This window comes from Eleginops maclovinus, chromosome 6, assembly GCF_036324505.1.
Source record: "Eleginops maclovinus isolate JMC-PN-2008 ecotype Puerto Natales chromosome 6, JC_Emac_rtc_rv5, whole genome shotgun sequence".
NCBI lineage: Eukaryota > Metazoa > Chordata > Actinopteri > Perciformes > Eleginopidae > Eleginops > Eleginops maclovinus.
The window spans coordinates 7962647-7989101 of NC_086354.1; the positions used below are offsets into that span (position 1 = coordinate 7962647).

The window sequence follows — 26455 nt, forward strand, 5'->3', positions numbered from 1 at the left end:
GAGATATCCATTTACAATCCCCATAAATGTGTCATTGTTAAACCATTCCAATTTATTTCTTTGAATGCCTAAAATATACATATTTCACAAATTATTACAACAAGGGATATTGCAGCGGCATGGCCTAATTATGGTACCCATCATGATTTTGGCCAATTAGAGCTCACTCGATGCCCCCCCGCTCCTGTGATGGCGTTACACACTCTTCATGGCAAAAATTAACTGCGGAAAATTTACAATGAAAAGATCTGCGAGAAATAAAACAAAGGGTTTTCCTGGGTTTTTTTCACTTTGGAGAATTCCCCCCCAGGGTGGTGATATATTTATATATTCTCTTAGATCCCCTTCAAGTTATATTCTTTGAACTATTAAATCTAAATGAAATATACAATAGGAAGAGCCCTCTCTGTCATCACTGCTCATGACCCATGGGTAAGCATGAGTTGTTATTAAAGATATATACCTTATATATAATTTCCCCCATTGCTAAGATGACTTGGACGACCACTAACATTCTTAAAAGAGTAAAATGCAAATTTTCTGGGTTGTATTAAATACAACTACATTTTTTAAACATCCAAGTCAAATGAATGACCGTGAATGTGCTCTAGGGATTTGGAAACTGTTAAGTAAACTGTACAACAACAGAATAAAACTGCTGCAAATGAAAGTCACTTAAATCAAAAAAGTTGTACACATATTTACAGAAAAAAAAAGAAGAACATTCAGTCCGTTGCACAACTAAAAGAAATAAACGACAAAGACAAGTGCTTCTGTCAATGAGGTTTCAAGCTCTGCGGTAATTCGATGTCTAAGAGTTAAGATGGCAGCAGAACAGAGGAGAGACTGTGACGCTACCCAGAGACCAAGTGTGCTCCGATACTGCTGAGTGTTTGTGGAACAAGGACAGTTTTCTGGAATGTACTAGAACAAACAAAACAGTCTACTACATCCATGTGCATACACACACACACACACACACACACGCTTGGACACAAACACATACCGTCCCTTCAAAATAAAACGCCAATCAAAGGGAAAAACAAAGTCCTTTCTTCAAACTGTAAAAAAAAAAAAAGATGAAACTACGGACCCTTGTGTCCCCGGTGTCTCTTGGCTGCTCCGGCCTGTTCTGGTCACTTCCCACTATGATACACCTCGAGCTTCGTTTCCTCACATATTTCTCTCGACCACACAACGATTTTTTTTAGGGTACTACATGTCAGAGGTGGGTGGTGATTGGCAAATGACGAAGAGTTCTTGTTTGTTTTTTTTTTTAAAAAGGAGCATTTTCACGTGGACTTCTGCCTATAGTGAAGCGTCAAGTCCCCTCCGCTCTTCCAGATAAAATGTTTAACTGTTCGCAGGTCCATGTTGGGATCTAGAACCTGGTTGGAGGATGAAAAGATAACAATAACTTATTACAATGACTTTGCTCGTACCTTTGACACAAATACATCTCGTGCTAAGAGCCCACCTGGTCTTGACACATTAGTTCGATCTTCTCCTCGGCGAGCATGGCCATGTCCTCCTCCTTCTCCTGCTCCCCCGGCTTGTCGTTTGCTGAGGAGCTGGTGGTCTGCGACTCGTTGTCCAGGTTGATGATCTTCTCGTAAACGTGCTCCATCACCTTCCTCACCTGGAGCATGTCGCTGGCAGAGAGGCGGTCCCTGCAGACAATGCACAGGGGGAATCAGCACTCAAGGCATACATGACTGTAGACATACTGTTGCTTTCTTACACCGCAGAATTAAAAAGGAATCAGAGAAGACCAGACACTTACTTCTTTAGAGTTTTTGCACCGGAGGAAGAGTGGGGCTGGAGGTAGAATGGGATTTTGTTGAATTTGGGCATATTTTTCTGGATTAGAAGAGGAAAGATTATTTAAAACGTTTGATAAAGAAAGAAGAAAGCTGTTAGTGCACACGCTGTATTATAAAAAGCGGCTAAAAATGTCTTAAAAGTGACATCCGTTCAACACTCAATTCTAATTTACCAAAGCAAATATGTGAACTCCATTCAACTGCTCCACTGCCACAATCTTGAGAATGCATACATCAGTGGCACAGATCGGTTTTTCTTTGAATACATGTGAATTAGATCTCGTTTTCCGAACTGTCAACCGCACTAAGCACACAGATTCTGGTCTGTTCAATTTTGATTTAGTCCATCATCATCATCATCATCATCATGTGACTTTAACTTCCCTCTGGATCGGCATATATCAAAATGCTGCACTGGCAGACAGATGACAGATGCTATTGATGTTGTCAGGGAGGACTGTTAAGTAGTCAAGAGGACACTTGTGATTAACCTCTGTAGATAAGTAGCTGCCAATGCTCCAAAACAAAGCTATAGTTAGAAATGTGTCTTGTTTCCTTTCCCTAGGTATCATCTGCTGTCTTCCACTGCACACCAACGTAAAACCAAAATCCCCTGCTTGTTTCTGTACAGCAGCATGCTGTGTGTGGCATCTTTGTGATTGTTTTATTTGCACATCTGGGTGGGATCCAGATCAGGGATGACTAGTTCACACTACAACCGGAAATGTGTCACATAAAAGAAGAGTAAAATGCCCGAATCAAGCACTAAATCTTGCAGCGTGAACTTTGAAACCTTTTATATAGCAACTTAGCTTTTCTATAAGTCAGAAAGTCTGCTTCGAGAAAGGTATTATATCTACCTCTCAAACTACTTTCAATGCCTTCCCACCCAAAACATCCACCACCACAGCCTTACTCGCAGCCTTCGCTCATCAGAAGCCAAACTCCAGTCTATCCCTACACGAACTAAGCACCGAGCCTGGGGGGGATAGAGCCTTCTCCATCGCTGCCTCCACCCTCTAGAACTCACTCCCACAAAACATGAAGAGACTGCACTGACCTCGCCTCCTTCTTAACACTGACCAAAAACACACCTCTTTAAAATGGCTTTTCAATGTTTGAATAAGGTTGAGTTGTGCTAAATGTTGTTTTAATAAAATGTGTATATTTGATCTTATACCATGGTAAAGTGACTGAGCATCTGATAAAGCGCTTCGAAATAAAATGTATTATTATTATCAATAACTTCCTCTACAGTGAATTCCTTTTTTAAAAAAGTGTAGAAAATGCTTATTAGCATGTTGTGTCATTCTGACAAAAATGTATCACGTCAGCTTCTCTGAATGAATGAACTATAGATATAATACGGCTTTGCAGACAAAAAACACCCTTATAAAGTGACACCCATACACATGAGCCCCCAAATGTTATTTTAATAGTCATATAACATGTAATCACTTTAGCTTTAATGTAACTTAATAACAAAATGATACTCACATCTACCGTTATGTCTATAACCCACTGTGGAACGGTCTCGTTCAGCAGCATGGACTCCGTCTCTCCACCTGAGTCTCTACATAGCAACCTGCAACACCAGATCAAACGAGTCAAGAATCAACATTTCTGTGTGAGACGAATATAACCTGATGAGGCACAGCGGCATTACAAAGCAGCTAGATGATCGTGAAACATTACCTAAATAAAGTTCTGCCTCCTGCCTCTCCAAAGATGACTGGCGTGTGTGGTGGCACTTGGAAATATCCATTTCCTTTCTGGACCCTGTTCTCCTGCTCCCCGTTCACTGTGGGCACAAGACCACATTCCGACTGTGAGGCAAGCTCAGTGAGGTTTACAGAGTCATGTGGGGAGTGCGGCCTTCACACAGCATCACTGCAGAGGTGTGTTTGTCCTTACCGGGGTTCACCTCGTTCTCTTCCTCATCCATGGGGTTGATGCGGGTTCTGGGCCAGAACTCTAGCAGAGCCTGGAGCAGGAGTCCACCCAGGTTCACTGTGGGGATGAGGGGGGAAATTAAGCTAGCAAGTTAGCAGGAGACACAAGTTGTCCTTGTTCTGATCAGTTTAATGTTTAAGCTTAAGAATCTGCAGTATCTTGGTTTACTGACTGAATTTATGTGTGGAAAAATCCATCTGCAAGGAGGGAACATCAAGGAATCTCTGATGGAAATGTTCATTTAAATGTTTTTGTATTGAGGTTACTGTGGAATCTGGCAGGGTCAGCCCAAAGACTTTACTTACCTTCAGTTTCTTGGAGAAGTTAAATACATTCAAACAATAAAGAGTAAAAACCACCACAGCCGCAAATAAGTTAGCTTCAGTTCTGCATAAATGAACAGTTTATAAAATGTGATTTGGTCATATCTTACACTTTGGGTCGGATCCATCAGAGCTTGAAAAGCCGGCGTCCTTTGCCGACACCCAGGCAGCGAAGCAGTCGCTTTCATCCAGCGTGATGGTGAGCATCTGTCGCAAAAACAGGAGTACAACTTATAAAGACCCCTACCCTGACTTAGGGGGAAAATCCGCTGATACAGATGTGAAGCTCCTGTATCACCAGGTTTGTGACTCACCCCGGTTTTCAGGTCGACAGAGAACCAGTTTGGCACGTAGACCATCTTGAAGCGCTTTTTGATCTCTTCGTCAAATTCCACCTTCCCCAAGTCTTCACCCTTGCAAGCCTGGAGTGATTAAAATAAGAAGTCAGTGTTCAGTCAAGGTGTTAAACTATGGAATTCATTACCAAACAATTTCAAAAAGGGCTGTAAGAACACCTTTAGGTTTAAGAAAAATTCTGTTTCATTAGTGCTGATTCTGTATCTGTAGCTTTAAATGCTAATGAGCTGCTGGCCATGCCCCTCTGGGAGGTGATTGGTTTAAAAGAACACAATGGTGCTCTATGAGGAGATTCAGGTGATAATGTGGGCGGGGGTTACCTTGGTTTGTTTCATCAAAAGATGTGATCAGCTAATTTTCAGACAGGTTTTTATATAGATCAGGACAAAGAGAGAGAGAATCTTTATCCCCTGAAACCTTCCGAACAGAAACACGGGACACATATTTATGTATAAAAGACATGAAAAATGGATTTAGCATTATAGGTGAACGTTAATGTTCAAAAAGCTCTTTATTTCTCTCATTGTGCAGCTCCACTTTTCCCCCTCTGTCAGAAACCAGAGCCCAGTCTGTTCTGATTGGTTAGTTCTGTTGTGATTGGTCATTTAATTAGAAATGTACCGCCACTTACACTGCCTATAACGCACATGTGTGTGTTGGAGCTGTAGCCAATAGAAGTATCTGTGTGACATAGTGATGTCATTACTAGGGATGCACCGATTGCAAAAATGTCAGCCGATACTGATGTTAAGAACAACATTTTTGCCGATGGTCGATGTTTTACTATATAACCTGTAATGGTAGCACAATGCAGAAGGCAGCCTAACCCTTTGAGAGAGAGAGTGGGGGATACGTGTGTGCATGTGTAAGCGCGAGAGAGGTTGAGCGAGCCATAGTAAGTTTCTGGAAGTTAACGGGAGTAGCAGCAAGTACAACAAAGTCACAAATATATACGACGGCCTCCCAAGAACACTGAAGAATGGATTTAATTTACCAATCCTCCACACACCCGGTACCTTATTTTACCGATGTGCCGATGGTGGTAAATAGGACTAACATCAGCCGATGCCGATGTCTCACCGATGTATCGGTGCATCCCTAGTCATTATGTTACGGAAGTCAACAAAGGGGTCCAATCGAGGCGTTTCAGGCATGGGGGGAGTGTGTTTAAGAAAACTCCCTATTGGGATTTTAGCCTTTGCAGAACATGTACATGCACAAAAACCTATAACACACTACAGGAAAAGAAAAACCCCAAAAAGCATATTAGGGCCCCTTTAAACCTGAGTTTACCTTCAGGACATCCCAGAAAGCAACATTGTTGTTGGTATCTTTGGTGAGTATGTGTCTCTTGTCGTTCAGAATGTGGCACTGGATGATACTGGCTCCTCCTGCAAACACAACACAGGAGTTATATTTTTGTCCGGCAGGGGGAAACAGAAAATAAGCTTGTTAGACATGTTTACCCTTGATGACTTGTTCTGGCTGAGTGCACAGCGGCGTCAGAGGTGTAGTGCAGTCGTTGTCGTACTCCCCTGATGATCGGAAGTTGTGCATTCCCTTTAGAGACTGCACGCACAGAAAATAAATGATAATCATGAGAGGACCGAGCCAGGTTTTAATAATCACTTTCATCTCCCCCTCGCAGCAATAAAGGTGATTAATGTAATGCAATTATCTTTTGTGTATCAACCACATCATCACAAAGCTGCTTTTAATTCATACACAAATTACAGGAGGATTACTACAGAGCAGCATGAGCTTGTGCTTTGTCCGCATGCAAACGCCTGTATTCTACAGTCATTTTGCTTACAGTGGAGCGCTGATCTCTGAGGTGTCACGCATGCTTACCCATTTATTAACGGATGACTTGGTGGTGGAGACCCAGATTGCAGGAGGTGGGTCAGCAGATCTGTCCAGTTCCATCTGGGTAAAAGAGAAAGGCAGTGAAAGGTTGAATAACTCCTAATGGTTAGATATGAGCACAGGAATAACCGAGGACAATATGGTTTTTTTAAATATCTTTTTAAAACTGTAGGGGCTACTCACTGATTTACATTATAGACAGGTTTGGGCACCTGGTGATTATGTATGTATTGGAGACAGGTGTTGGTGGGATTAGCGCAACAAAAAAATCTGCACAATTTCTGTCCCGGAAAAGCCACAGGGAAGGGAATAGATGAAAACATATTTGAATATGACAAAATAAATGCACAAAAGGATATTGTTGCCTGCACATTGAATATTTTCCTGCTTAAGATTTGCTTACTGATGTCCCAGCGGAAGTTACATTTTTAATTTTGAGTTCATTTTTCTTTCTTTTTGATTCAGCCGCTACAAATGAGTACATCTTTTGTTAAAATAACCGCTTTTGGAGCTGGATTAGCACTTAAAAATATATATTTTGAACAGTGATAGGCTTCTCAGGTTTGATTTCCTGTTTAGAAAGTTAGTCGAGTTACATGTAATATAAACACCAAAGATATGACACAAACACTCTTTGGGCAGCCAGAGTTGAAAGAGGGGATGATACAGGCTGGATTAGAACCCGGTCGCCCGCACAGGGAACAAGCCCCAGTCAGTATATGTGCCGCCATTAAGTTCACTTGGTAGAGATAAAGGTAAATGTAGGCAAAAGATTATTTTCCCATTGTTGTTGTGCGAGTATCGTTTTTTTCTCTGGTATAACATTGGACGTTACATGCTCACAAACTAAAGTTTCCCAGTAGAAGCAGCTACAGTGGTTCATTCTCTTTTATAACTGTTACTTCAAACTCGCAAACCAGAGTTGATGACGCTGTAACAGTGGAAAGACTAACAAAAAAGATTTGGATGATTTAAATGTTTCTGTCAAGTTTGAATGACGAATGTTTTTGAAAGATCAGCGAGGTAACGTTACAGTTTCCTCCAATGGAGTGTGGTGGCTTTAAGCGGTGGGATATTAAATGGTGTGATTGTAAATGAATACATCACACTAATAATCCAAATCCCTGTGGATTTTATTCATCATAATTTTACTTAGAGGCTTGTGGGTTTTTTTCTCTAGAGGAAAACCTTTCACTTCAAAAAAGTGACAAATTGTTTTACATTTTTCCAGGTAAAAGTTTAAATGGTTTCTTACTTTGAGCACCGGGGCCTTCTCCTCACAGATGAGCACACGGATGTCGGGGTTACGCAGGTCAGTGCAGTAGATCTTCTTGTCTCTGCCTCCAGAGTACACGTGTGTGAAGGCCTCATTGACCTGCAGGGCCCACACCCCTTCATCGTGGACCCGGTAGGTGGCGATGCACCTCTGCTGACCCAGTGACCAGAGGCGGATGGTCCCATCTGAACTGCCCGACAGGCACTGAGGAGAAGGACAGGGCGAGTTTAGGCTTCATAATTTCTCTTTAAACAAGCACTGTATGTTTTAGATATCCGGACTCACTTGAGTGCCATCCCGGTTCAGCAGCAACGACTTCACGTTGTCTGTGTGTCCCTTAAGCTTCATCAGTTTTGCACATGTTCGGGGATCCCACACTCTCAGAACCTGAAAAAAAACACGCACCAATTAAAGACGGGAACACTTCTTCACTACATTTACACAAAGTAAAATAATAGCTCAGTTAAAGGTTTACTTCCTGTAACCACAGTTTGTAAATGATTTACCCTACAGATGTTTGGTGACTTACTGGAAATCTTATAAACATTTCAGCAGAAATAAAGAGAGGTGATGCAGATTTCCGATATAGTTTCGGGTTAAAAATGGAATAAATAAAATCATTCAGAGGATATTTACATGTCAGGTGAAACAATCAGAGTTGTTGTAATTAGGGGTGCACTAATGTCACATTTTTCAGCCGCTGATGATGTTTAGAGTAACAATTTTGCAGATGCCAACTTTTTTCGGTTTGTAATATATCTCTTAAAAAATATTAAAATATATGTTTCTGCCCTTTATAACACTATTAATGACAACTAAATCCTAGCATTACTTTTTACAAAATCTCTTTAGTCTCCTGTGAAACGTGCTGCTCATTGAAGAGACTTTAAGTTCCAACAGTCAGTGATTGCGTTTGATTCTCTTTGCATGTCATAATCCATTATAACCCCTCATTTTCTGAGGATAATAAATACATATTAATTAGCAATACATTACCATTCATTCAATTACATTGTTTAGTTTATGCATTAGTGTTTGTATTTATAAAAAGGCAGAGAAGATGAACAGATACGGCAAGCTCACTTTTCATGTCAACACACGGAGCAGATGAGAGATCATTTTCCCCTTAAGTTACAGCGGAGGAAAATAACAACACTGCTGCCATTTGACTAAAATGTAATTTACATAGGGCGGAAATCCTGCAGCATGCGTTACATGCCCCAAAAAATGTAACTTATAATGTGGAAATGTGTGTATCACACTGATGAAAACCCAAACCTTTTCAGTGGATCCGGATACAATGACCGTGCCCATCTGGTTCATAGCCAGACTGTAGATAGAGTCCTTGTTTCCACTGAGTGACGAGGCTATTGGAGAGGCATTAAAGTGAGTCCACAGGAATAGAATATCTAATAAGCCATAACAAAAACAAATCAATCAAAACCACAGTTTATATTGTAAAACATACTTACTGGTTACAGTGTTGTTGGAAGCAGTGAGTGCTGTTAGTGTGTTCACATCCCAAAGGAAGATCTGCCGGTCGAGACCTGCTGATGCCACGAGCTCCTTGTCCTTAGCATAGGCCAGAGCTTTCACATAGTCCTTGTGTGTTCGTAACGTTGACATACAAAAGCCTTTGTGTGCGTTCCATACTTTCACTGTTGTATCTGATGAGGCAGATATCACTGAAAATAGAAGACAGTCAGATAAGTTTGCCAGAATAGTAGAAAAATGTATGCTTTAAAAGTTAATAAAATAGCTAATGGTAATTACACTCACATGTTTTGCCATTGCAACAGAGAACTATGTCATTAACCCAGTCTGTGTGATGCTCCATTGAGGCAATGTAAGGATCCTGCTGCAATAAAAGGGATGATAAATTAAGACACTTATACGATTAAGGAAAATAAAAGATGCATTTGTCAATATAGCTCCATGGAATATAATATTTAAATAGATTCCGACTAAAGGAAGCCGTACCTTATGCTGGTAGACACTCCATATCCGGATGATAGAGTCTCTTCCAGCAGTGAAGAGCCGGTTTAGAGCAGGGTCTAGCTGGAGTGCATTCACCCCATTCCGGTTGTACTTCTCCACCTCATCTCTAATGACATAGGACACCTGAAACACAAACAGCAGCGTGAGAAAAGAGATCACACTCCTTTCTCGATCACTTCTGCCTTTCCCCACAACACACCCACCTGCACCTTCAACGCGCTCTTACATTGCATGACATGCAGTTAGCTTAGGAAACGTGCAGCCTGGCTAAATGACATAGATTAGAGATAGATATATGTCAGCTATGGACACATTCAGGACTTATGTGGTGCTATGATTTGGTAGAAACTCTCAGGGTGCTAAGCAGAACCACCGAGACGCGTACGTTTCCCAGCAATTAGACCGAGCCGAGATACTGTGCAGCTAAGCTACCATAAAGGCTGTCACAGCATTAAACATGCAGCTAACACAGGGCACCAATAATTTGTGTTAACGTACAAGCTAAGTAGTTATGCTTTTACGTATTGAGAACCTACTTATGTGTGAAGTGTCTAAGAGAATATGTTATCATTTGGACGAAAGCGTTAGCTCAGGACGCTAACAACTAACGCGAGCTAAGCTAGGTGGGTTAGCCGGCTCGAGTCATGACTCATAAGAGCAGCGCTGCCCCTGTAGGACGGATTTTACTGTCTGTCAAATATCCGTAAACCACTTTTTAAGATGAAGGACATTCTGTTGCCGTTGCCACACACTTTGCAATTATGCATCTGTTATAATTTACCTGTACTTTTCTCCGCCCAGCAGCATTTTGCCTGTGATGCGTGGCCATCTTGCATGTTGACAGTCAATTCATGTGATGCCACATCCGGGAAAAAAAAGAAAACATATGCACCTTAGCTTTATGGGTAATGTGGTTTCCAGATTGGCCTTGAGTTACTCATTGAGAGGGCCTGTGAGATGTTTGAAGGAATGCATTTGCATGGCACTAGACGAGCTAGGCGTCTACCTGGGGTCCCCAATTAAAGGTCCCTTTACATTCCCCAACATAACATTCTTAACACTGTTTAAAGTTCTTCTTCACCCTGCAAGTAATACAAATAATCTTGAAGAAATATGCTAGCTTAGCCCCAGTAGAACAATGGGTTAAAAAATACTAAACACTTCATGTTCAGCCTGCTTATTTATTTGTTGTTTCTGTCCAACATATGGCAGATCCCACATGAGATTATAAGAAACCATAGGCCTACATCTTCCAAGCTTGCATATACAGAGTATAAGGGAAAGGAAATAACGAATGAAACAAATTCAAAGGATAAGGATACAGAAAAGAAGACAAATAAATAAAGTAGATCATTATCCCATATAAGCTATTAATACAGACCGTCCCAGCAAGTGTATAGTGGTTGGCCACTAGAGGGCGTAAAAGGGACCAAAACCAGGCGTTTGTCTCTGGACTGCTGGAACATCCACAATAAATATCACAACTCAACAGCCCGTTGGAAACACACACGACAAATGTTGACAGGTTGTTTAAACCATGTCCGTTTACGGTTCATTCAAATGCTAAATAGTTTGACTCCATATTCAATGGATAAACAATTGTATTTATTAATTTCTCTTTGTGGTTGCCAGTGAAATCAGTTGCTTAAGTGCGCACACACCTGTCTCTCAAATGAACTGAATATCGAGTAGGCCTACATTATATTTTGTGATCAAAGTCAAAACAAGTTAATATAGCCTACTTTCAGATGACACTAGTCCTATAACCTCAAAAAACAAATGCAAATGTTTATTTAGGCTTATTATGCTATTTAAAGCACATAAAGACAATGAAATGTAAAGCCTTTTTTTTATGTTAAACGGAACAAAAAGAGTTTTTCGCCTTGAACGCTGGGTAATAATAGTTCAAGTGTCCAATTCAATGTGTCCCTCATAGGCTACTGTATGTTTTGGGCGATTTTGGGGATGTTTTAAAAGTGCTAGCTCTCTTCCTACAATTTATCTCTGTCATGTTTGAGTTGGACATGTAGCAGCGGTAATCCCCTGGTCCAGCAGCAGCATCCTCCCTCCCTCATGCTCTTGCTCAAGGGCAAACCGAGGTGCGCCTCTCCGCTGCGCAGCTGCTGAACACCGCGCAGCATCTCTCCTCGCTCCGCGGCTCGGCAACCTTTCTGTGGGATGATTACGGAAGAGACACTCGGAAGGCGGAAGGAGACAGCACAGCTTGCACCTGTGACAGGTTTCAAAATGTCCAACTTTAGGTGATCAGACTATGTTGTGAAGTCCGTTTGTGTTCGCTACACTTTGGATTGTGGTGACAAGACGCACTTTTCAATCCTACCGGCGTGGAGTTTTATGTCCAACATGAAGAATAAACCTTGAGAATAAGCCATGGATCTTGCACGGAAATTCTGGATGTCGCTTCTTCTGAAACCCGAAGAACTTAACTATGGAAATTATGCAGTAAAACTTAGAGTTTCATATGTAAGTATCCCTGTCAACTTTTTTGTTTGTTTTCTTGCACTTATTTTGTGGCCAAACACAGAGAAAACAACTTCTCCAAGACTAGATTTTTTGTTTTCTTCGAATTATATTGGGTGAATGCAGAATTTCTCCATGTAATAATAAAAAAAACCAAAAAATCATAAGAATGATTCTTTTATCGTCTGGTTTTACGGTTTATATAATTTAAAATAATACAAACATGGCCTATGTTCTACAGCCTACGATAAAAATCGAACATATTACATTATGCAAAATATAATTTTAGTGTTGTGATGTGCGAAGTTGATCATTAAAGGCTTACGTAATTTATTTGGATAATCTCTTACTTTTGCACCATGTGTTGTGTATAGCAGTGATGACATAAATAGTTGAACATGTAGCACCCCTTGTCTTTTGTGACACAGTACATAATAATATGTGAGGAAGTGGTTTCACATTTGAGATTAATTGTCCTCTTATGGTGCCATCTGACATCTTAATCCTTTTGTCTAATGTAAACAATATAACTCCTAAGTTTGAAGATTTCCCCCTTTTTGGAGTGGGATTGTGTTAAGCATAAGCTATGTCTGAAACAGCATAGCTCATAAAAGTCATTTTCATCCTTTCATCCCCCTGGACATTGTAATAACTTCCCCTCTCTCTCATTTTGTAGATCTATACCGTATGTAACGTACATATTTAAGCTATCTGGTGCAATTACATTGAAAGGTTTCTGCAGAAGAAGTAGGTCAGTTCAGATTGTCCACCTAGGATCACAGTATGCAGCTCTGAGAGGGCACAGACAACATGGCCCAGTATGACCAAATGTACAATCGGACTCCCAGTTTCTTTCTAAACGTTTGTGCATTACTTTGTGTCATTCACAAGTATTCATATGGTTTAATTTCATGGTACAACTGCTGTCTATGTTTCCACATATTGTACTTGTTTCCAGAGTAAAATATAGTCTTGATTTAGAACGAAGAAATGCAAAAGGGAGAACATAAAATAATGTAATCAACTCGTATAATACTTGCAATCCCATTCCATACCGGTTGACAGCCCTTTGCAGCCTAGTTTTAAAAAAACACTTAAGAGAGATTATACAATCACTCACCAACTATGAGCAAAACAAGTTGTGATATCCTGAAATTAGTTTCTGAAGGATTAAACCCCATACATTGCTAAACCCAAATATTAAAGTAAAACAAATCTTTCTTATCATTCTTTGTTTGCATATTGACCCCTACATTATATAATAGTTCTTAGTAATTATACATTCTACACAAAAGCCTCAATCTAAATAATGTTAAAAATCTACATTTTTAATAAAACACAAGATCAATTTACAGTACAAACCATTGCTTCAATTCAATACAAATGGCTAACTTTAAGGACAACGAATACTACTTAGAAGAATGTGAATATGACACCAGGTATCATACAGTGGTCAAAAGATGTTTGGGGTATTTTAAGAACAATGCATATAGCCACAGTTTTTTGTTATGACTCTATCTATCTATATAAAATGACACATTCACTGAAATGATACACAACATATTATCTATAAGCATTGAATAGTCCCGTCAGAGATGTGTAATGACATACATAAATAGCATAAACGCCCATTCTTTAGTACATTTATACAGTGAAATCCACATGATTTATGTAATGAAAAAAGCTTTATAGAGGCTATAAAATAATAGGGGGGATCTTTACACATAATACATACATTGATATTATTCAACTCTGTAGGGATGTGCAGAGATTGTTTTTCTAAATTAAGAAAAAGGAAAGCTGGCGGTTGATCAATCCTTGCTGACGGGTTGCAGCAGATTAAAAATAGGAAATTATAACTCTTTTTTTCCCCCCAGCTGCTTAAGGTTCAACTATATAGGCCAAAAAACAAGCTAGGCTGGTATAACGTACAATGTTTTGGTTGGTAGATAAATAAACTAATCAATAGTAGAGAAATGCTAAACTAGGTTTAGAAACATTGTCCCTTTTACATAGTCTATCCACCAAAGAGTAAGACCATTTTTGCACAATCAAATATATATCTTAGTCACACAAAAAATGGTAGGGATTACGATTGTTTATATACGAAAACGAGTAATGCTGTGTCAGTCAAGCTGTAGTTCAAACCACCTACAGGGCTTCTGCCTTATGACATCATTTTATTTATGAATGTGTGTGAACATGTGTGCGTGTGTTTGCGTGCCAGTCCATGGCTGCACTCGCCTTTGATCTAATTATCGTTATTACTTGCCGTGATGAGGACCATATCACATCTGGCTGTTATGGGAATTAAATTTCCTTCATTAAAATACTTTTTTTTCAGTCTACTTTGTCTAATACTTTACCTTTATTTTCCCAGACGGCAAATCTTAACCTTCCCCGAGGCAGATATTCTATCTCTTTGACTTTATTATAATATGATATTACTCATGTATAGTTTGATGGTGTTAACTACATGTCACTTTCATTTCTTCTTTACAGAGGACATGTTGTGATTTGTCACATCCTTACAGACATGTGCTTTGAACCTGTTTATCTGCTCTATGGCGTTGCAAATACACCTTAACCTATTTATTTTGATAGCAATGGAGTTTATGAGATGAGCTGATCTGAGATCAACCTGGGCCAAATAAGCAGATCAAGTAAAGCAGATAACTAGCGTCTGGCAGGACGTGTGAAGGGATCAATGCATTTCAGGACAGGAGGAGATGGAGAACTCGCAGAGCTTAGTCAATATGAAAAGGATACAATGGTTTTTCTCTGTCAAAAGGGGAACTCAGAAATGTAATCCTCTTTTTGGAAGCTTTTTTAGTTATTATAATATCAGACTAGGTCACTGACTTAAATAGGGAGGGATATTTTTGGGAATGGCAGGCCTTTAGTTTTGTCTCTATTTGGATAGTGACTATGTTCTATGATCAGATCACACACTACCAATACTTAATTTAATTCGGTTGGAACCAAGGGAATTACGATTATTGAAATCCACAGATGAAATGTCAAACTAATCGAAATTATATTTAGCAACCTTGTTTAGGCTGTCATTTTATAAACTTCTTCAATGAAATATTCAAAATTGGATTGACATTATTAAGATAGCATTCAATTGGAAATGACCTAGAAAGCTTTCACCCCAGCATCACCCCAGCGTCACCCCAGCTCTATGCAGCGTTTTAGTGCCTTTTAGCTTGTTGTTTTGGTTTATGGCCCATAACCAAGTTGGTTCACTCTAACCATCATCATAATTCCCAGCACTAGCGGGCATCTGTTATTATTAAAAATGCGCAACAAGTGACCAGACGTGGAGGTAATTAATGTTATTTAATTGGATTTTGATCGTTGAAACATTAATCTGTTCATTACTTACATTAAAAGAAGAGCTTTTTTACAGTGCCTAGCTTATGTCTTTCACTAAAACTTCAATAGAGGTTATTTTAACATATAATAATACCCACATTCAATGATTTGTCAATAGTATTTTTATCCTAAATCTGAATGTTCAAAGTAACTATGTTTTATTAATATTACAAGGAATAACAAGTTGTCTCTGAATTGAAATGAGGGATAGGTATAAAGTACCAGGAAATGGTAACACTCAAATAAAGTAAGATTAACTGAAAAGTTTATTTCAGCAGAGTACTTAAATAAAGGTCATTTTTTTTGCTGGTTAAAAACCTCTGGTCAGATATGCAGACCGTGGTCTTAATCCGTCTGCCTCACAACTATGGCTGTCCTAGTTTAACAGAAGCAGTTGGATAACAGGGAGCTGGTGGTCAGTGTATCTGGACCTCCCTCAGTACTGACCTCCAATCAGAAAAAGGCCCTGCAGTTCAGATAACAATTTTGGGTAAATATAACATTTGATGTTATATTTTTCTGTTTGTAGAAGAATAAGTGATTCCTAGAAGTCCAATAGTCACTTCCTTGTAGCTCTGTTTTGGTCTCCACCAACTCCTGATGGAAATACCTTTCTCTTTACCTTTCCTGTTTTCTTTCTGCTTTTTAAACCCTCGAGGTAAAGTACAGTGGGGTTTTGTAGAGCTGTTTCACCCAAAATATGTTTGGTATAGCTGGAAATGTTGTCAATGAAAGCAATTAAAAGTAAAGAGAAACCAGAACAATTAGCTGAAATATCCTGAAACGCTCTGTAGAAAATGTAGCACTACAAGCAACCTCTTTTGACATCAGATGATCCATAAATATAGATCAAATCAGCTCTTAAGACTGAGAATATACCTGATAAAAAGATGCTGACTTTTTTACACAGTGTAAGGATTTAGGAAAAGTTTACCACTGGAAATGCAAGGAGGTAAAACTAAGGGCTCAAAAAGGGGCGACCCCCTGATCTGAAAGCTGAATGCCCCTTTTTTCATAGACTTCTATACAATCAGACTTGTTTCTTGAAGTGGAGTCACCCCTTGCCTGGCCATTAGAAATCATGTAGGTTTTTGACACTATTGCATTGGCTTCAATTGTTGCTAGTTGAAGTAACACTCCAGTTTGCCCACAAAACAAGTGTTGAGGTCACCTGCCTGCCACTACTACTAACTATGACCAAAGGTTTGGCCGCCTCAATTTTTTTCACCAGGATTTTATTCATAAACATCTCTTCAGCTTTTGGTACAGTGAACATTCACACCTTGCTTAAATGCCTCTATGTAACAGTCACCCAAATACTGCTGCAATGGAATAAAAGCAACTTGAGTGATTCTCTAAGCAGAGAGACACACAAAAACCCTCATCGCACAGAATTATACTTCTTTTTCCTTTTGTTTTAGTAACTATGTCATTAATTACGCTTTTATCTGATCTGTGTTTTGAATTATTGAAATTGCTGTTTCAGAAGCCTCTTTGATTGAGTTAGATTACTTTTTCTCTTTCACCTTCCTCTGTCTCTGCTTGTCCTCTGTCTTTACCTCCTACTTTCCCCCATAGCTGTAAGTAAATTCTAGTACAGGAGAATCAGGATGAAAAGATGGCAGCCCTGCTGTTACCAACGGGTCCTGATGGCTTGCGGCGGTTCACTCGCGAATCCTTGGCTGCGCTGGAGCAGCGGATTGCGGAGGAGCAGTCCAAGAACGTCAAGGCTTGCCCCGAGTCTCACAGGAACGCAGAGCCACCCAAACCCAGGGCCGACCTGGAGGCAGGCAAGCAGCTGCCGCGCATCTTCGGTGAAATCCCTACAGAACTTATCGGGGTGCCACTGGAAGACATTGATCCGTTTTACTACAAGAACAAGAGGGTGAGAGTTCTGTGTTTGTCTCTGTGTGGGTGTGACGACGACTCTGCAGCAAGTCTAGAAAATGTCTAAACATTTTTGAAAAATCCCCTAAATAATCTTGGTTTAATGAATGTGATTAAATATATAAATGAGAACAGCTGCAAACTGAATTCTGAAGCATTGAATATCTAAGAAGAAATGGTTTGATAATGTATTATTCTACATTACACTTTAAAGGAGTTTGTGTAGAGATCAGCTACATTTTATGCTATTTCAACGGCCATTGGACTAGGTTCATTAAAGGGTTTGGCAAAACTGTTTCAATGAACATATGGTAACCTGACAGACTTTAAATATTGTATATCATATCATAATTCTACGACAGCTTCCTGTAAACGGCTTGATAGATTTTAATTTAAACAATTCACTTACATTAATTTCAAGGATGCTACTATATGACTGATAGATGTTCCTTCATGTTAAATTGTCAACAAAACTCTCTTTCCCCGAGATAAGACGAGAGCGGCTGCGTCTTTTCTGAAACGCAAAAATAAGATTAGCAAGTTTTGATTTGCAGAGTCGGTAGATCAGACTGCTGACCATTAATGGGCCGCTTATGAAGAGATGAAAAAAAAAAAAAGACGTGTCAGTTATTCTCATGGTCTCTTTGTTTTGGCATGTGATTGCGCTACTGGATGGGAGGATTATCCAAAGGCGCAAGATATATTTAAATAAATGCCACATCTGTTAGGGGAGAGGTTCAGCACACTTTGTAGTTGCCTCCATTATTTGAACCGGCCTCGCTGGCTGCATGCGCTGCAGCTCGCTGCTTTCTTGGAGGATAGTGAAGGTTAACACAGATGGTAGACTGAGTTGCAGTCTCAACAAAGCTACGTAATCATCTGCAGAACTGAAGAAAGAGGAACAAATATTTTGAAAATGTATTTACCTTCTGTTGCAATTTGTTTTATGTATGTGATTTTTTTCACAATCATGATTTCTGTTTTTTGTTTCTGTTTTCTTTGCAGACTTTTATAGTACTTAACAAAGGGAAGGCCATCTTCAGATTCAGTGCCACATCTGCAGTGTACATATTTAGTCCATTTCACTTCATAAGAACACTCGCCATAAAAGTTTTAGTCCATTCATATCCTTTTTGATTGCACAGAGCATGTGTTTCTTCCGGCCATGGACATGTTAAAAAAAATCATGTAACTGTTTTTTTGTTTTGAATGAAATTTGAGAGAATATACCAGTGGGTGGAAGCCGTTATTGGCTTATTAATACTAATAATAATCATTTTATGCTGTAAAAAGTGTATACCTTGAATCTCAAACATGTTGATAAGCCAATTTCTTTGAGTTACTGAGTTCCCCCTGGAGGTTTCTATTGGATTTTCCCATTTTTGAAACAGCTTTGTAATGGTCCTCTACAGCCTTGCAAAACAAATCCCCTCATATCCCTCTTTTAATCTCTGAAATGAAATAAGAGCAAGGAGATTTGACACCATGTGACGGCAGCCTATTAGTTCTCAGACAGCCGATTCGTCCTTTACATGCTGGAGGGAATGTTCCCTCTGGATCTCCTCTCTGTTATAGATGAGAAAAACATCTATCGATGAAATCATATAACATCTAACAACTTTGATTGATTCCTTGAGTAACTGACATCATTATGCTCTAATCAGCATTTTAAGAGTTCTTTGGGGATTTTTTAATATGATATATTATTGTGACTATTTAAAGAAATTCAAACTAAATTTCATAAGATTATTCTGATGACTTTGTTATATTATATTTGTGAATTTCAAAATAACACTTTCTTTGTTATTGTTTATTTCCCCATCAAACAGGATAATATGACTCACCAGATTTAATGTCAAATGGAATTTACTTACATTTCCTTAATCTGCATCTACTGTAGTTTTAATACCCTTGGCACACACACACATGGATGGTTTATCCTAATGGGTATATTTCATAGGATTACAATAAACATTGTGTGATACGTTGTTGGTTTACCATAAAAAGCTTATTTTTACTGTATGTCACTTGTACACTTTCCTTAACGTCTTTCCACGTTGTTCAGCTTGTTCATAATGTTCACTATACTGACCAACTGTTTCTTCATGGCCATGTCGGATCCGGCACCATGGACCAAGCACCTGGAGTAAGTACACACAGTATCTAGGATTACATGTATTCAAAAAGTATTTAAAACGGTGTGAGACGTGTTCTAATGTGTAGCTCTGCTGGGGTTTGTTTTGTCAGTGATGTTTGAAGAGTCAGCAAACATGTAAGTATATGAAGCACGTAATGTTACTGCAGTAAGAACATCCCATGGGCATGTTAAAAGAAAGCATGTGCTGTGAAATTAAACTAAAGTCTTCAGCAATGTTGGGATGTGCATGATGTGGCCTTGAACTGTCATCATCTTTAGGCCACAGGCATTTTTAGCATGCAGCATGCTATCTGCGTTGACTTAGCTAATGCAACTTTAAAGGGGCCCTATTATGCAAATGTCAGGTTCATATTTGTATTTTGTCCCTCTAATGTTCGAAAAAGCTCTTTATTTTTCTCATATTGCCTGTGCTGCAGCATCTCTTTTCATCCTCTGTCTGAAACCAGAACCCAATCTGCTCTGATTGGTTAGCTGTCCGGCTGTATTGTGATGCGCTTAGAGATGTCCCACCCCCTAACCTATCACAAACAATTTGTTGGAGCGCTGGCCAATAGAAGCATTAGTGTTGCATAGTGATGTCATTATATTATAGATGAGAGCAACGCTAACTCACTTCCGGCCACAAAATTCGACCCACCCACAAAACATCAGCGCGAACTGCATCAGGTATTGCACCTCAAACATAAAAAATAAGCAAAGGACTGTAAAAGGAGAGATATGATGATAGATTTCAGGCGGTTCAGGCAGTGGGGGCATAAACTTTATGATTTTAGAGTTTGCTGACCATTTACATGCACAAAACCCTATATCACACTCTACATGAGAGTGTGATATAGGGTTTTAATGAATGGAAAAAATACTAATAGTTTTACTAGTTTGTAAGAGATAAACAAACTGTATATACATGTTTTACGTCTTGCACACCATCTGTCTGAGACATCCCTCCTTCTTAAATAAAGTCACCATAAATCATCAGATCTTCAGCTGCATTCAAACAATTTTGGCCTGAGAGTGTAAACCCTGCTCTGTTTATTTGTCTTCTTCTAATATTATTTTGTCTTTCAGTCTTTGTTGATACTGATTGTGATTTATTTCCATGCTCAAATCCATTCTGAACTTTACATTTTTCTGATTCTTTTCAGGTATACTTTCACTGGCATTTACACTTTCGAGTCGGCGATTAAGATATTGGCGAGAGGATTTTGTATAGTGCCGTTCACCTTCTTGAGAGATCCGTGGAACTGGCTGGACTTCACTGTCATCGTCATGGCGTAAGTAACTATGACATACATGTATTATTCACTTTAGCATTAATTCACATGAGTAATGGATACATTATGCAAAAACCCACAAAATTCCACCCTAATTCAGTGTTCTTTCCCCTGGGGCAGTTGTTGTGCAGACTGCAATCACGGAAACATTTTTAAAACAAAGAAATAATGTCAGTAATTTCAAAGTGACTGTAAACATGAGCCTAGCAGTTGGCAGATTATACAGGTGACCTCTCGATGCATTGTCCGAGACCAATCCTACAGATTGGACATTTGCTTTGTTTGGAAACAGCGAGGCAAAATCCCTTTTAATGTGTGTAGACACACCTTCAGGGATTAATTTGTTTTTGATTAATTATGCTTCAGTCTGCCAATTCATCTGTCATTTCCTGTCACAGATGCTCATCACATGCTGTTGATTCTAAAAGCAGTTATACTCAATGTTTGTAAATGGTTTACATGACTGTGTGCAAAAGGAGTTGTAGAAATGAATTGTTCAGTTCCACCTAGCTCTGAGGAGCATTTTGGAGTCTTTCAGTGTGTTGCTTTAGTCTTCAAGGTAATCATTTTACTGTTTTAGTTCACTCTCACTGCTCTCAAATTATTGTTTTTGGCCAATTCAGTCTTTAAGAAACCCTGTAGACAATGTCCCAAACACCAAAACATGGAAATAAAATAACATTGGATTTATCACTTAGCCATTTTGTTTAGCCTTTCAAAAACAACTTTTTACCGTGGTCTGTGGAGTTGCATTTGATAAAACCACAATAAAAAGAGGGTGACAGACTTTTAAAGCTTCTTGCCAAAATCACATAAGAAGCTTTCGAATGTAAAAAAACATTCTGTACAGGCCTTGTTAAATCTCTCCACAGAAATTTATTAATCTCCTTTTATCAAATTCCAGATATGTGACCGAATTTGTAGATCTCGGGAACGTCTCAGCGTTAAGAACCTTCAGAGTACTGCGAGCACTGAAAACCATCTCAGTTATCCCAGGTAAGATGACCCCAACACTTCATCTATTAAACCACCTGTGTGTTTGTTTCATCAAACAACTCGTACACCATCTCCTCTGCTCCGTCAAGGTCTGAAGACGATCGTCGGCGCTCTGATCCAGTCCGTAAGGAAGCTGGCAGACGTGATGATCCTGACGGTCTTCTGTCTCAGCGTGTTCGCCCTGATCGGCCTGCAGCTCTTCATGGGGCTGCTGCGGCAAAAGTGCATCCGCAGCCTCTCGCACTGCATCAACTCCACCTACAGCCCCAACGCATCATTCATCTGCAACAACAGAACCTGGAGCTCCAGGGCAGACTTCCTGGGCAGCGAAGGTCAGCCAACAAAAAAAAAAAAAACTCATGTTGATAACACATTTCACACATGGAGACTGCTATGAGTACTGTCTAGGATCATCTAGGTTAAGAAAAGATACAAAATAAACTCTTTTCCCCTTTTCTATAGATAATTTTTACAAAGTTGAAGGAGCAAAGGATGCCTTAATATGTGGATATGGAAGTGATGCAGGGTAAGTAAATGCTTATCTTGCTTCCTGCTCGTTAACCATCTGCTATTACATAATATCTAAATATTTAGCATCTAATAGCTTTTTATCCCATGTCCGTCTTCTGTATAATTGAATACAGTGAGTAGAGCATTGAGTTTACCGCAAATAGTTTTTTCGCAGAACTCAGTTACAAAAATGGAAGTCAATGCTTTAGGCTTTGTGTTTAAATCTGTGACGGAGATGTATAGAGGAATGATCCCATATGGCAGAAGGGGTGAAGCGTGAGAGAGGCTGTGCACAAGACGACATGTGGTGTGGATAATCACCCCTGGTTCCACTCGAACCCTTTACTGAGAAACATGGAGTAGCCAGCTGGAGAGAGGGGGGGTCTTTGGAGATTTCATCATCTCAAAAGCTCTATGACATGATTAGGTCGACCGGAGCAGACCGGATCACTTCGGCTTGATATTCTGTTATTGTTGAGAGGAGGATACTGTATTGAAGACTTCAAGCAGCACCTCATTTTGTTACAGAGCAGAGACCTTTTTATTTCTAGCATCAGAATATATTTAGACGTGCATATGTTACATTTTATCCGTGGACTTTGTTCCCAATCAAAAGCACAGTGTGAAACCTTCCAAATATTGCTACTCATCCTACGCACTGAATAATCCTATAAATCCAAATGCTTTTGAAACAAGCACACCAGGATGACTCTGCCCTTGCCAGGCCCAAGGGTTATAATGAAGTTAATACCCATCTGTGTGAAGCTGAAATCCTGCAATGTCGACCAATGGCTTCCTTTAGGTGCTCTTCTTAATGATGCAAGACAATGAATGAAAGCAAATGACAAAAACCGGAGGTGATGTTGAGCTTTACAAAAAATCTCACAAAAGTGCTGTAGCTATTTTGTACCAATTCCTTAATCACCCATTAAACAGGGTTCAAAGCAGAGATTGTGTTCTCTATTTGATAAAACATTTATTATAGTACTGTTATTGTTTTGTATATGCAATTAATCCAAACCCCTTAGAACACTATATACTGTAGCAAATGTGTATTAGTAAACCTTTTAAGACAAAGGTTCTTTGATTTAGTTAACCCTGGGGCACGTGTTTATGGGATTGCTACTGTTTAACACATGGGATTAATCTGAAATTGATATTAATACAGTATTTTAACGAAACAGTGGAGGTAGTTACACATTTTTATTTATTGGTATCAGCCATTGGTATCAGTGCAGCCAACCCTTGAGCTTTAATCTCACTCTGTAACCTCCAAAAACACAGAAGCTTAATCTTCCAAAAAGTAAAATCTGATTCAGTATTTTGTGTTCAATTCAGTGTGCAAAGAGGATACATCTGAGGACATTCAGGGGGAAATTACGTCATTAAAACATCCATAAATAAAGTAGTAGGTCAGTAATATCTGACTAGCTCCAATATTGCCAATACAGATTCATTACAATTGGACTTTTTCTGTTAGTGTTTCTGCAATTTGTAGGGCCCACTATGGACACTATTTCCGTTTTTATCAGTGTTGAAAGTTGGTTTAAATGCTCTCTTAAGACAATAAAATAAAGTGGAGGATTAGTCCTTTTTCCCCCTATATATTAAAGCTTTGCTCTTTTATCAGCAAGCGCGTGGTGTTTAGTTTATTTGAAATGTCTTTGTCGTTAAATCAAAGCCATGACCCAGCAGGCCGGTGAAACACTTGCCAGGTTATAGGTTAAAGGAACCATATGTGTTTGCTGCCTTCTGTGACATTTTAGATGGAACTTTCTGAGGTTGGCTGTGGAGACGGGCAAGATATTAAGCAGGTCAGGATGGAGGACGTAAAACATAGAGGATGCTTAATCTTTTGAGTGTATTCCAACAAGTAATCCCTGAGATTTCCAAATTAAAGCTTTGGATACTTTATGATGACAACTCACAATTACGCACGCGCACACGCACACGCACGCGCACGTTCAGCCATGCACACAAACACATATTCCAATTATATTTTCAGCCTGGATGGTTAACAAGTTGTGATAAATGATTTGCTCAAAGGTTCAAGCTGCTTCTCATCGCGCCTTCAGCAGAGTTCAGGCTTATCCCCTCACATCTTAAAGCCACTGTGCATCAAGGATTATGACTTTCGACTTCTGCCCTTGACTGGATGAATGTGGTCATGGAAACCCTCCGCCAACCACATGAACCTATTTGGCTGCGACTGACAGATGTTTCTCTGCTTCTCTGTCACACAACAGCAAGGAAATTGATGCAAGAATCTCCTGTGTAGAAATCTGAATAATTTAAAACACTGGTGCAGGAATGAATTCTACCAACCCGGAAATAAATTAGCATGTTACCACATCCCGGTTCCCTGTCTCAAACTCAATTAGGCATGTTTTTGGTGAGAGGCCTAAAATAAAGTCTGTGGTTAATACCAGCTCAAAAGATTTTCACGTTTTATTCTACAACATAAAATATGTCCGTAAATACCTTAATGTACAATTCTGGAGCTTCTATGTGTCTAACAATTGTCTCAATGGGACTACTTAATTTCATCAGGCTGAACCTTATCCACCTTAAGCGTAACGGTGTTGATGTCCTTTAGCATTAGCTATTTACTTCTGATGCTGGCACTAACACTTAAAAAACATGAAAGTGGTGTTAACATGTGGAGATTATACAAGTAAACAGCACATTGTTGTATCAGAAATTGTTTTTTTGCCACTACTATTTGTCGAGGGAGCCCTCAAGATGCTTCCTTCTGGATTAGCCTACCAAATTATGTCATCACTGAACCACTCTATATAGATCATATACACTAAACCCTATTGCTTTGGTGACATTATATGACCTGCTTATGGAAGCTTAAAGGGCCATGCCATATGAGGGTTTTTTTTTTTTTTTTTTAACATGTCATTTATTGATTTTCAGATGTTTGTAGAAATCGACAATCCACAATGGTACATTATAGCAAAAAGTTAAACATCAACATTAATAATGCAAATCCCCCCTCCCCCTCCCTAAGGGAAAATAAACAGAACTAACAAAGGAAGATAGATTAAAATTAATTAAATAATAATAATAATTTAAATAAAATGAAAAATGCAACGCACATACAGGCTTATAACATTACATAAAAGACATAAGATAGGTGCTGGACACAATATGGTTGTATGTAGACATCAAAGTTATTATACATTCAGTATTCACTATGGATATACCACTCTCAAGTCTCCAAAACTTCCCCAAGATCACAATTCTCCAGGAATGCAAGAAAGGGAGTCCAAACCTCATAGAATTTGGCTGATTTCTTTTTCACTGTGTATGTTAATTTTTCAAGGACAAGGCATGCGGACAACTCTTTAAGCCAGCGGCCAACAGAAGGGCTCTTTACATCCTTCCAACAGAGAGAGATCAAACGTCTTGCTTGTAATAGACATAAATCTGTCATTTTCTTCTCTTTGCTGTTTAACAAACAGTCCTCTGGGTACAGATTCAGAATACAAAGTTTAGGGCAATTGGGGATTTGATTTAAGGTAATTTTAGAAATCATTCTTATGATTTCATTCCAGAACTTTTGTATCTCAGGACAACTCCACTGGCAGTGAAATAAAGTGCCTTTTTCTAAATTGCATTTGACACAGATTTTGGGAATATTTGGATTCATCTTATTCAGTCTAACTGGAGTAATGTAAACCCTCATAATCCAGTTGTACTGAATCAGTTTGAGATGAGTATTTATTGTTAGGAGATGAGCACTTGAACATACCTCACCCCATTCCCCCTCAGAGATATCTAAGTCTCCTATCCATTGAGCTCTCTTATGTTCAGTGGAGTCTTTATGGTTTTTCACCAGTATGTTATTAAGTAAGGATATTTGACCCCTGCCAATAGTTATTCACCGACACATGTTCTAATCTGGATAAAGGAGGTTGTACATCAGAATGTGTCTGCGTATAAATGAAGCTTCGTAGCTGTAAATATTTTTTAAAATGTTTCTGAGGTATGTCATATTTATTTTTAAGTTCTTCAAATGACAAAAGTTTGTTATCACTGTATAGATTCATGATTTTATAAATGCCCTTTGTTGCCCACAATTTAAAGCCCAGGTCACTTTTGCCGGGAGAAAAGCTGTCGTTTCCCCATATTGGTGAAAAACATGAAAGAAAAGCTGTTTCACCTAGAAA

At 39.1% G+C, this 26455-nt stretch overlaps 2 protein-coding genes across 3 annotated transcripts in view; one reads left to right on the forward strand and one right to left on the reverse strand.

The window, feature by feature from the left end:
- Positions 1-4: 4 nt before the first annotated feature.
- LOC134865878 (WD repeat-containing protein 48) lies at positions 5-10475 on the reverse strand. 2 transcript variants are annotated; one of them, XM_063885682.1, is made up of 18 exons: positions 10378-10475; positions 9579-9719; positions 9378-9453; positions 9071-9283; positions 8877-8965; positions 7884-7985; positions 7578-7802; positions 6308-6382; positions 5923-6025; positions 5750-5847; positions 4414-4521; positions 4210-4306; positions 3738-3833; positions 3519-3624; positions 3321-3408; positions 1784-1860; positions 1478-1670; positions 5-1388 (listed from the first exon to the last, which is right to left on the reverse strand). In XM_063885682.1, the coding sequence occupies exons 1-18, from the start codon at positions 10423-10425 to the stop codon at positions 1293-1295; spliced, it is 2031 nt and encodes a 676-aa protein (XP_063741752.1). In that variant the 5' UTR covers positions 10426-10475; the 3' UTR covers positions 5-1292. The 2 variants fall into 2 exon arrangements, with proteins under 2 accessions (XP_063741752.1, XP_063741751.1); XM_063885681.1 differs by having other exon boundaries at positions 9378-9456; positions 10378-10457.
- Positions 10476-11849: 1374 nt separating this feature from the next.
- LOC134866096 (sodium channel protein type 4 subunit alpha B-like) overlaps positions 11850-26455 on the forward strand; it is a 42386-nt gene continuing 27780 nt past the window's right edge. The window contains exons 1-8 of the mRNA XM_063886047.1: positions 11850-12080; positions 17034-17340; positions 18348-18466; positions 19399-19488; positions 20643-20771; positions 21676-21767; positions 21857-22099; positions 22230-22293. Coding sequence (XP_063742117.1) covers positions 17074-17340; positions 18348-18466; positions 19399-19488; positions 20643-20771; positions 21676-21767; positions 21857-22099; positions 22230-22293 — 1004 coding nt within the window. The 5' untranslated portion in view covers positions 11850-12080; positions 17034-17073. The remainder of the gene's footprint in view (positions 12081-17033; positions 17341-18347; positions 18467-19398; positions 19489-20642; positions 20772-21675; positions 21768-21856; positions 22100-22229; positions 22294-26455) is intronic.

Excerpts from the sequence above, each read along its gene's own strand:
- LOC134865878 (XM_063885681.1), bottom strand. The coding sequence starts at position 10,425 with ATGGCCACGCATCACAGGCAAAATGCTGCTGGGCGGAGAAAAGTACAG. Across the intron at positions 9,457-9,578 it reads GGAGTGTCTACCAGCATAAG|CAGGATCCTTACATTGCCTC; the intron begins GTACGGCTTCCT and ends CTTTTATTGCAG. Across the intron at positions 7,986-8,876 it reads TATCCGGATCCACTGAAAAG|GTTCTGAGAGTGTGGGATCC; the intron begins GTTTGGGTTTTC and ends GTTTTTTTTCAG.